This window comes from Octodon degus, unplaced genomic scaffold (genome assembly GCF_000260255.1).
Source record: "Octodon degus isolate 3935 unplaced genomic scaffold, OctDeg1.0 scaffold00123, whole genome shotgun sequence".
Taxonomy (NCBI): domain Eukaryota; kingdom Metazoa; phylum Chordata; class Mammalia; order Rodentia; family Octodontidae; genus Octodon; species Octodon degus.
Window position 1 is genome coordinate 5,566,806 of NW_004524699.1, and position 10,338 is coordinate 5,577,143.

Here is a 10,338-nt window from a genome sequence, read left to right on the forward strand (position 1 = left end):
TGGGTGGGTGGGTGAGTGGACAGGTGGATGGGCGGGCGGGTAGGTGAGTGGATGGGTGAGTGGACAGGTGGATGGGTGGGTGGGTGAGTGGACAGATGGATGGGTGGGTGGATAGGTGAGTGGATGGGTGAGTGGACAGGTGGACGGGTGGGTGGGTAGGTGAGTGGATGGGTAAGTGGACAGGTAGATGGGTGGGCGGGTAGGTGAGCGGATGGGTGAGTGGACAGATGGACCAGTGGATGGGTAGGTGAGCGGATGGGTGAGTGGACGGGTGGATGGGTGGGTAGGTATAAGAGCAGGTGGGTGGGCAGGTAGGTGAGTGGATGGGTGGACAATAGGGACACAAGGGGAATGGACAGGAAGATGGACAATGGAAAAGTGTAAACAGATGGGTGAAAGGATGATACCTAGATGGACAGATGGATAGACGATGGATAGATGGACAGATGGAAGGATGTGTAGAGAAAAAGAGATAAACGGGTAATGAACAGGTAACGAGTAACTGGTGGGTGGGCAGCTGAGGGGTGGTAGATGAATGGACGGATGGATGATACACAGAGGAGCTCTGGGTGGGGTGATGGAGGCCAGGAACAGAGGGACAGGAAGTGGGGGAGTGGGCGGAGAGTCTGGAAGACAGCAGAGTCCGCCTTCCAAAGCAGGACTTGTCCTGTGGACACCCTGGCTGCAGGGGACAGCGCCCTGGGACAAGAGCGCCCACCACTGCCCATGCAGGCCAGGCCCCACCTCTCACGCAGCCCTGCTCACCGCCCCAACCCCGTACCTTTTTGGCCCCAAGCTTCAGCGCCTTCTTCCTGGCTTCCTCGAAGTCTTCCTTCTGACCGATGTTGGCCTGGGGAGCAGAGACAGAGAGGCCCAGTGAGCCCAGGGAGAGGGTAGAGTGGGCAGGACCAGCAGCCTGACCCACTTCACAGTCATGGCCACTGGCACAGGAGAGGCACAGAGCAGGCGGCCAACGGGAAGTGCAGGAACTCACGCGTGGAACAGGACACCAGGCGCTGGGCTGGCAGCCAGGCCAATGGCCCGCTCTCCACAGCCCGACTCCTCACCGCATCTGTGGCTCCCAGCATGTCTGCCCCGAGCGGGCACCAAGGCCATGCTGTAGGAAGTGTCCAGCCGGGCTTGCTTCCCAGACAGGAAGTGCCCTGCCTGCCTGCCCATTCGAGCAGGCAGCTCTGGGCCTGCCACCCGGGCCCTGCCCTCCACTTCCCGTCGCCCACGCTAGACACTGCTGGCTCTGGACCGCTGCCAGGCCTGGCTGAGTCCCGGGTCCCAGCATTCTGATCTCAGAGAAGCCCAGCCAAAAGGGGTGGCCCAAGGCCACAGGGGGCCTTCCCTTCTGTGGGGCCCAGGGCACGCGGGGCCAGGCTCCAGTGAGGACCACCCTGGGCTCCCAGCTTCCATTCAGTGCTGCAGTTGCCATCCGCCCCAGTGACCGCAGGCAAAGCATTTCCTTCCCAGGACCTCGGTTTCCCCACCTCAACAAGGGGACTGGCACAGAGCATGCTGGGCTATAGCTGACACCTGCCTGTCCATGGCCCCATCCTCTCCTCCCTTGAGAACAGAAGCTATCTTAGGAAGGTCCTATAGAGGCAGAGGGGAAAGGCCTATGACCCAAGACTAACTCCCATGAGAAAGCACCCTTAGGCCTAGTGTCTGACTGGGGAGAATCCAGCTGCAAGGGCAGCCCTCAGCAGCCCCCATGTGCCCTGAGGAGGCATGGCTGGGAACTGAGTAAGGCTGGAGACAGAGCTTGGTGAGCACCAGGGTCCAGCCTTGCCTGAAGCCACCCTAACGCTGGGCTCCTTGGTTTTGGGCGCCAACTCATTTGGGGTGTGTGGGCATCTGGAGTTACTGTTTTTTCTCATCAGGCTGGTTTCAGTGGAATTTCTAGGTCTAGCAACCTGAAGAACCACGTGGAGAGAGATTCAGGGTCCCTGTCCAAGGCCATCACGAGGGCGTCGTCGGTTTGATCAGGGTCCACTGCTGGAACCCAGATGGGGGTTTGCACATGAGCTTCCACCTGCACCTGCGGGCTCAGGCCCTGACTCTGTGGCCCTTACTTAGCTCTGGAAGCTGATTTGGGACCGTGGAGAATGAGGTGCACGTCCAAGGCCAGGGCTCCCCTCCATGCAGGCTGCCAGCTGCAAAGCCCAGTTACCCCTGCACCCCTCCCCACCTCGGGTCACCTCAGGGAGCCGCCCTGGATGCGCAACAAGGAGGTGCATTTTGCAGAGGAAGAGTGAGGGGGCCGGAGGGAGGCAGCTTCCTGCCCTGGGGTTTGAATCTGGGCTCCATCTCAAGCTGGGCTTGGGCCAAGTGAGGCCCACAGACGCAGAGACCGCGGCTCCTTACCAGGTAGGCAATGACGTCATATCCCTGCTCCTTCAGCCACACGAGGATGCATGAGGTGTCCAGGCCACCGCTGTAGGCCAGAACCACAGAGCCCTTGCCGGACATCACGTCTGGGGAAGGCAGAGAAGCCACACACTCAGACAGGCCTACAGGGGTGGGGGCTGCAGGCACCCCTCGGACAAGCTGTTCCAGAGGTGGGGACAGGATGTTTACTGTCCTTCATCCATGCCTCCCCAGGGACTATGACCCTGCACACAGCACACTGGACCCAAGAATGCTGACGCTGGAGCCCACGCCCACCTGCTGCAGAGGGCAGGCCTTGGCAGGCGGGCAGAGGGCACCGTGCCCCGGAGCAGGGCCCAGGCTCCCTGCCAAGCACTGCTTGATGGCTCTCCTGTAGGCCACTCTGAGCTGCTGCTGCAACCCCACATGTAGGCATTATTACCCCCATTGGGGAGGGCAGACAATGGTGCTCAGAGAGGCCCCCGGACGAGGTCATGGAGCTAACACCTCCAGGTCACAGAGCAAAGGTCTGGGAACCTAGGCTGTCACCCAGCAGGCAGTGCTGCCCTGGACCTGAAGGAAGCTGGGTTGGGGTAGGCGTGGGGGTGGGGTGAACATCAGGGCACACGTCCGGCCTGGGTAGCTCCCCCACCCCAGCACACGCAGCCTCCACCCCAGAGCTCAGGTCTGGGCCAGTGTTCTAATAGAGGTACAGTCGTACCTAGACATTGGGCAGCAAATCCTAGGGTGTGGGGCGCGAGTCCAAACTCACCACTGCAAAGTGGGTTTTGTGAAAGTTCCTGGAACTCTACCGCTTCGCTGGGTTACTTCAGGCCTTTCAGGCTTAGTGGTATCATTCAACTCTTTATGCCACCCACACGGTGCCCATAAAACGCACAAAAGGCAGTGGCCAGGGACATGTGGGCTTCTACACCCTGCCCGAGCACTGCAGGTCCTCTGCTGCTCGCAGCCCAGCCTGGTGGTGCAGCTCGCTGGACTCTGGAGCCGAGCTGTGAGTGCGCAGTCCCCGGCGCGCTCCCTGGGCACAGCCGACAGCTGGCCCTTGGACCCCAAGGGTCGACACATCAGGTCCTCCCTTCCACTGGGCCAGAGACCACTGCCAGGCTGAGTCCCCGGCCAGCTGCAGGCCCTGACCCTGGAGCCTGCAGACAGTGCCATGGCAACTGTAGCCAGGCAACCAGTGTGGAAGCTGGAGGAAGGAAGGAGACAAGTGAGGCAGGAAGGATGCAGGTGGGAAGTACCTGGGGTTGGAGGTGCGGCTTCCAGGCGACTCGTCTGTCTGTTGTCTTCTCCCGGGCAGGGAAGCACTCTGCAAAAGCAACAGCGGCTCAGCTGCTTGGCACGGCAGCTGGGTGACACCAGAGACCCTGGCCTGGCCCTCTGTGCTGGGGGCAGCCTGGCCGGGCGGGCAGATAAGGGGAAGTGCAGGCAGCCTTCCAGGAAAGACCTGTGCACTCCCACCCTTGTGCACGTGAGCGAGGGGCTGGCAGGTCATGTGGGCAGCCAGTCCTGCTGCAGTTAACACTAAGACAGCCCTGAGATATAAGTGACTCACAGTACCCTGAAAACTTGGGAACATGGACACAGTCATGAAGCTCCGACCACATCCTGATGACAGCCGTCCAAAACAGGCTGAGCCCTCCCCCACAGCACTCCCATTTTAAACACAGGGCAACTGAGGCTTGGGTTAAGAAGTGTGCCCAAGGTCTTGCTAGGCTGGTAAGTGGCAGCGCCAGGACTCCAACCCTCATCAGCTGGGCTCCGCTCTGTGATGCCCAGGAAGGGATGGAGAGGGGATGTGGCTGCAGGAACCCCTGCCCTTCACCAAAGCACATGGAGCCAGGAAGGGGCACCAGAGCAGGGACGGGACACTGCATGGGGACAGACCTGCCACTGCCCCTGCCTGGCCCTAGCAAGCCCATCACCTCTCCTCCCAGCAGAGCGCCCGTGTGCCTGCCGTGTGTGTGTGTGTGTGTGTGTGTGTGTGTGCGCGCGCGCATGTGAGGCGGTGCATACACATGTTTGTGGCACAGTGGGCTTGCACGTGTACATGTGCATGTGGAGGTTCAGTGGCCAGGCAGGTTGGGTAAATGATGCAATGGGACAATAATAATGTCACCTCTGCTGGGCTTCCCTGCTTCCAGGACGCACGGACAGGGCACAGGACTGAGACCAGGCTAAATCCTGGGGCAAAATCTAAATGGAGCAGAGGCCCTGACTGAGGAGGGAGGGCATTCTTTCTGTGGACAGGGACCGTAGCTGTGTCGTCTGGACCTGAGTTCAAGTCTCTGTGGCTCTCCAAGCACGGCGGCCCATCTGCAAATCAGGGGTGAGAAAGACTTGCTAACCCAGGGAGGCTCCAGGGAGGAGCTGAGGGTGGGGCACCAAGCGTGGCCACAGCACATGGTTCCACTGCCACCCTGACCTCAGGCATGCCCTTGCTCTCCTGCCCTCACTTTCCCTAGATGCACAACTTGGAAGCCATGCAGACACACAAGGACACTGGGCTTCCTTCCTGGGGAGGCAGCTAGCAGAGCCAGGCTGTCCTCAGGCCCCTTGCGCACTCCAGGAAGGGCCCAGGACAGGTTTTTCCAGCTCCCAGACACGTGCCACTGCCTCCCGGCTCCCAAAGCCAGCAGAACAGCCTCTGCCAGAAGACAGCTTGCCTGGGAAGAGGAGGAGAGTGACCTCGCATGCCGCAGCAGAGCCTGCCCTCAGCTGGCAAGGCGGGCCGTATTCTCTGCGACCTCAGCCACAGCCACCTGGCCAGCGTCCAGGGGACAAGGGCCAGGCCAGCCTGTGCACTCCCAGAGCACCAAGGAAACTCCTGTGGCTCTAAAATGTCAGAGCTGGAATGACAACACAGAGGCCACAGTCAGAGCCACGCAAGTGTCACTTCCAGGGTGGAGTGCAGTGACCACTTCTCCCGGAGAGCAGCCCGGAAGCCTCGTGCCTTAGTGACAGAATACAACGGTTTCAAGTCCTGTTTGGCCACAGGCGGCTTTGCTCTCTGCTCCGTGGCTCCCGGCCCTTGCCCCTCACTCAGCCTCCGTATAGGCTGCATCCCAAAAGACTCATTACCCATCTCCTATTTCTTTGTATACCTTACATAGCAGCTCATGACCGAAGCTGTCTGGGCTGCTTTCCGGGCACCCTCCCTGACAAACTAACTCAGCTGACTTCAGTGTTTTTGTTTTGTTTTGCCTAAACCCTGACTCTGCCTGGACAGGAAACTTCTCTCCCATTTTGAGGCTCCTCATTCTGGGATTTGGACTCCCAGAGCGCAGGCTTCATTTGTGACAGAGCTAGGCGGCAATACCACTATTCACCAGAGGGAGCGCACGTGCCTTCTACAGGGCCCGGCCTAAACGCATTTGAAAGATTGAAATCATTTCTGGCAAGTTTGGTTTCTAGTTTCAATGAAACCGCTCCCAAGGAGGTAGCAGGAAGGAAAGATGATGGAGGTCTCCCTAGATCCCGGAGAGAGACACTCAAATGTCCTCCTAGGAACCTCTGGTTACAGGAAAAGAGCACACTGGTCTGTTTAGTCTACAAATATCACAGCACATTTGCTTCCTGGCCTAGCCCAGGGAGCAGGGTTGAAAGGTCCACTCTGCCCGAAGTGTTACTGCAGAACTCGGAGCCCTCACCCTTGAATTCCAGCCTGGTACCTCTTTCCACGTGGGTGCCCATGGCCCACTTTGAGAGCTGTGTGCTCAGTGGGCGAGAAAGGAACCCGGCTGCTCGGTGGGACGGCTAAAGTGCTGACACAGCAGACAGGTGGCCAGGGCTCCCTCCCCCCACCACGAGGGGGTCAGGGCCTCCACCATCCCAGGACAGGAGGCAAATGTGGGGTCCACAGAGTGGGGGGTCCCCTTGTCCTCCATCTTGATCATCGGAGACCCTGGGAACAGGGGGAAGGGACAGGATAGACTCCCCCAAGGCTCACCCAGTACCAAAGCCCTGGCCCTTTCATGGCCGTTTCTGCCTGGCTGTCTCCTTGGACGGCCTCTTGCTGCCCACAATAGAGTCCAGAGCCCTGGGGCCAGCTGAGTCAGCCCCAGTGCAAGGGGAACCATGGGGACAGGAAGGCTACCCCAAGGCCCAACGGTCCTCCTGTCCCAGCCTGTGCTGGCCTAGCCTGGCCTGGCCTGGCCTAGAGCTGGAGGGGAGGGGTCAAAGGTCGGGGTTCCTCTGCTTAGCCCAGGGGGAAGACAGGTCGGTTCCTGCCCAGCCGCCTGTGCCCCACTTCACAGCAGGGAACAGGGAGGGCGCTGCGGGATGGAAAAGGACTTTCCTCCAAGCCCCATGACCTTGCAGTCATCCAGGGGCGAAAGGCAATAAAATCCGGAGGCAGCCGTTTCCTGGAGGGTTCCTCCCTAGGGCCCAGCCCAGGACACAGTCCCACCTAGACCAACGGCCTGTCCTCCCCTGCAGGGATGGGGACGTCCTACGCAAGCCTGGGGCAGTGGCCAGGTCTCTGTGCCCACGTGGTGAGGGTAAACTGAGGTTCGGAGAAGAGCAATGAGCGATGTGCCCGAGCCCCAAGGGCCAAGGGCGGAGCTGGGGCTGCAACTCTCCCAGAACTAAGGGTGGCCTCGGGACCGCGGAGGCCGGGCGGCGAGCGGCTGTGAGCCACTGCCCACTCCGGACGCCCGCGTCTCCATCTGGGGGATCCACGACACAGAGAAAGCCGGATCCAAGAAATCCCGGAAGACCACGTCCGCACAAGAGGCGCCGGGCCTGGTCCCCCAAAACCCATGGCCAGGCTGCAGGAGCCTCCGACTGGTCTCCACGTGTGCGCGCAACAGGGGCCCCCGCCCGCCTCCTTCCCTCCCGCGCTGCCCGCCTCCCATCCACGCTCCCCGCGCGTCTCGTCGGCCTGCGCTGCGCTGCGCTGGGCTGGGGCCTGGGGAGGGGACGGCCCGGGTTGTGGGGCGCGGAAAGCGAAGGGCTGCGAATCCCTTACCCGGGTAGCAGGCTGCGGAGCAGGGCTGGGAGTGGCGCGCGCCCGGGGTTATAAACACAGAACTGGGGCGGGGCGGGGGACTCGGAGCACGTGGGGGCGCCAGACTCGGCTCCGCCCCGGGCCGGGCCCCCGCCGCCAGCCTCTCAGAGCCCGGGCCACCGGCGGTGGGCGGAGCCCTGCCCTCCCTGGCTCCTCCCCTTTCCCGTCTCCGCCCCCGCCCGCCCAGCGGGGGTTCTGCGCCGGCTCAGCCTCCGCGGGGCACAGGGGCGTGGGCGCGCGCCCGGGCAGGCGGCCAGGACCCTTCTGAGCGCCGCATCCGCGTCCCTGGCCGGGTGATCGCCGCTGCCTTGCGAGAGACTGGCCGCCTGGCGCTTGGGAAGCACTCCAAGCGCTCCGAGGCGCGAGAGGGTGAAAGCGGCTTAGGCTTGGAGCCGGTGCCCGCTGTCATCCGGTGCTCGGTGGCCCAGGCCTCTCTGCGGCCCCGAGGCGGCCCGGCGCTGCAAGGCCGGGGTTGCGCCCCTGCTTGGGACGGCAGTGCTTGGCTGGCCTGGCGCCTGACCAAATTCCCCAGGGCACCCAGGAAATGGGGAACGAGAGACTTGCCCGCCGCTAACCCATTGGACACCAGGGAAGGTTGAGGCTGGCAGAGCTGACTGACGCCTCTCGCTCGTAAAACGAAATTGGAAGTCGTGATGGTGTCTGGCCCTCAGAAGGTTGTTATGTCAGAAGGTTCCCCACCGCACCCCGGCATTGCAACCAGTGACCCAGCAGGACCCAGAAGACACTCAAGGCCATCGCTCCAGTCAGGACTGGCCCCAGGGGGTGGGTGGCAGCCCCATTCCCTGCCCCCATGTATCCCTGAATCACCATCGGGCCCCTTCTCCTGCTGCCTGCTGGTGCCTGTCTCACTCCATCCACTAACACCTAGTACTGTGGCGCCCGCCTCACAGGAACAGAGAGAGTTGAGTCCTTCTGCAAGGGGACCGGCCCCTCCACACCTTCAAGACCCTAGTGACGCCCCTCACTTCTGGCACCCAAACCCAGGTGTGGCCCCAGATGCCGAGGGACAGGGTAAACCATGTGGGTCTGGGTGCCCAAGGGCCCAGGGCTGATCCTTCCTCACAACCAGCAAGAAGTGGGGCGCAGGAGCCCCAGACCGGGGCTGCATAATCCCAAGACCACACAATGTGTAAGGAGTGCTACAAGCGCAGAATCTAGTGCTCAATGCTCTGACCCGAACCCTATGCTCCACCTGAGCTTTGAGCAGGACAGGTTCATGTCCCAGGGTTGCAGACTTCAGGGACCTTTAGTCCATGCTGCAGAAATGGCCCCAGGCCAGGGGACTGGCCCTTCCTGACGCACAGGCACTGGTGACATGAGGGGTAGTGAGCTTCCCACTCCTGGGAAGCTCAAGGGCTGGCACGGCCAGCAGTGGCCCCACGCACTGGGCAGCAGGCTGGCACTGGTGCAGGACAGGGTACAGCAGGCTGAGACTGTAGGTGGGCTCCTGGGGCGGGGTGTGGCCCTTGGTTGGTCCTTGACTTTCACCTGCCCCCTTCTCATGCCCAGGGGAGGCTCCTTAGGGGGCCTACACACCCTGAGGGAAGTGATGTAGTAGGCGTTGCTAGTAGCACTGCAGTCCAGAGGAGAAACTGAGGCAGTCAGATCCATATTTACAGGCGTTGGTATCTTCTAAATATGTCCAGGCTATGTGCTTTCCGTCCACCTCCATCTCTCTCGCTGGTCTCCTACCTTCTAGACCAACTCCATTTCTCACCCGGATATCACTTGGCTTTCCCTGCTTACCTTTGGTGTCCCTCCAACAGCCAGAGAGGCTATTGTTTTTTGCTACTAATTGGGGTTGAACCCAGGGCCTCACGAAAGCCAGGCCATTGAGTTCTTTTTTTTTTTTAATTAATTTATTTATTTATGTGTGCATGTGTGGCCAGCTCAGCCCACCAGGGGGCGGGGCTGGCATGTGGTGCTGGGGGATTGAACCGCGGTCCCTGTGCTTTGCTAAGCTTGTTCTAAGTAGGTGCTTTAGACCACTGAGCCATCTCACCAGCCCCGGCCATAGAGTTCTTAAACACATAAATCACAGCCAGGCGGGCTGGTGCATGCCTAATCACAGCACTTGGGAGGCTGACACAGGAAAGTGGACGCATGTTCACGGCTGCCCTGGGCTACACACTGAGCTCAAGGTCAGCCTGAGCTACATAGAAGCCCCTGGCTCCCCCAAACTAAACCAAACCAAACCAAAAGACACAAATTCTAGTAGGTCATAACCTACCCTTCTTTGATGGCTAATTTTTTTTTCCAATATCAATTTCTAGTTGATATCCCCCACTTAATTTGTTGGACACCTCTCTTGCAAATTAATTGCCCATATAAATGTGACATAGGCAGATGAATGAGAAATATTAAGGGCAGTCAGACAGGACTAGGCACTCAAGGAGACAGCAGGGAAGATAGGCTAACGCTGCAACTGTGAGAGAGATGGATGCTCCCGCTGTGGGCCAGACCTAAATACCGAAGAGCGGACACATGCTTACCTCTCTAAAGATAAAGACACCCAGAATTGAGCATCCCCTTGAAGAAGCCAGAAAGAATCACTAATCCAACTGCCACCAGCTATATTCATGCCCGCTTGCAGCACGACTCGATTCCCCTGGATTTAATCTATTTTACCTGAGCTGTGGTGCTTGTAACCTTATTGGTTGACCATAGTTTTGTCCCACCTCATGCCCACCTAAGCGAGTTCCCATGTTCAAAAATCCCTAGGAATGGCAGATTCCCGGGGTAAATCCCTTGGGTTCCACTTCTGTCTCTCTCTGACAGAAGCTTTCTTTTTCTAATAGATATTCTGCTTTTTTTTTTTTTTAATTTTACTTATTTATTTGTGTGTGTGTGTGTGTGTGTGTGTGTGTGTGTGTGTGTGTGTGTGTGGCCAGCTCAGCCCACCAGGGGGCAGG

The 10,338-nt window shown here is 59.8% G+C and overlaps 1 protein-coding gene across 1 annotated transcript in view; it reads right to left on the reverse strand.

Moving 5' to 3' along the window:
- Ass1 (argininosuccinate synthase 1) overlaps positions 1 to 3,688 on the reverse strand; it is a 39,284-nt gene extending 35,596 nt beyond the window's left edge. Inside the window, exons 1-3 of the mRNA XM_004640450.2 lie at positions 3,639 to 3,688; positions 2,374 to 2,483; positions 782 to 850 (exon numbers count right to left, since the gene is read on the reverse strand). Of these exons, the coding sequence (XP_004640507.1) occupies positions 782 to 850; positions 2,374 to 2,478 (174 nt within the window). The 5' untranslated portion in view covers positions 2,479 to 2,483; positions 3,639 to 3,688. The remainder of the gene's footprint in view (positions 1 to 781; positions 851 to 2,373; positions 2,484 to 3,638) is intronic.
- Positions 3,689 to 10,338: the final 6,650 nt, after the last annotated feature.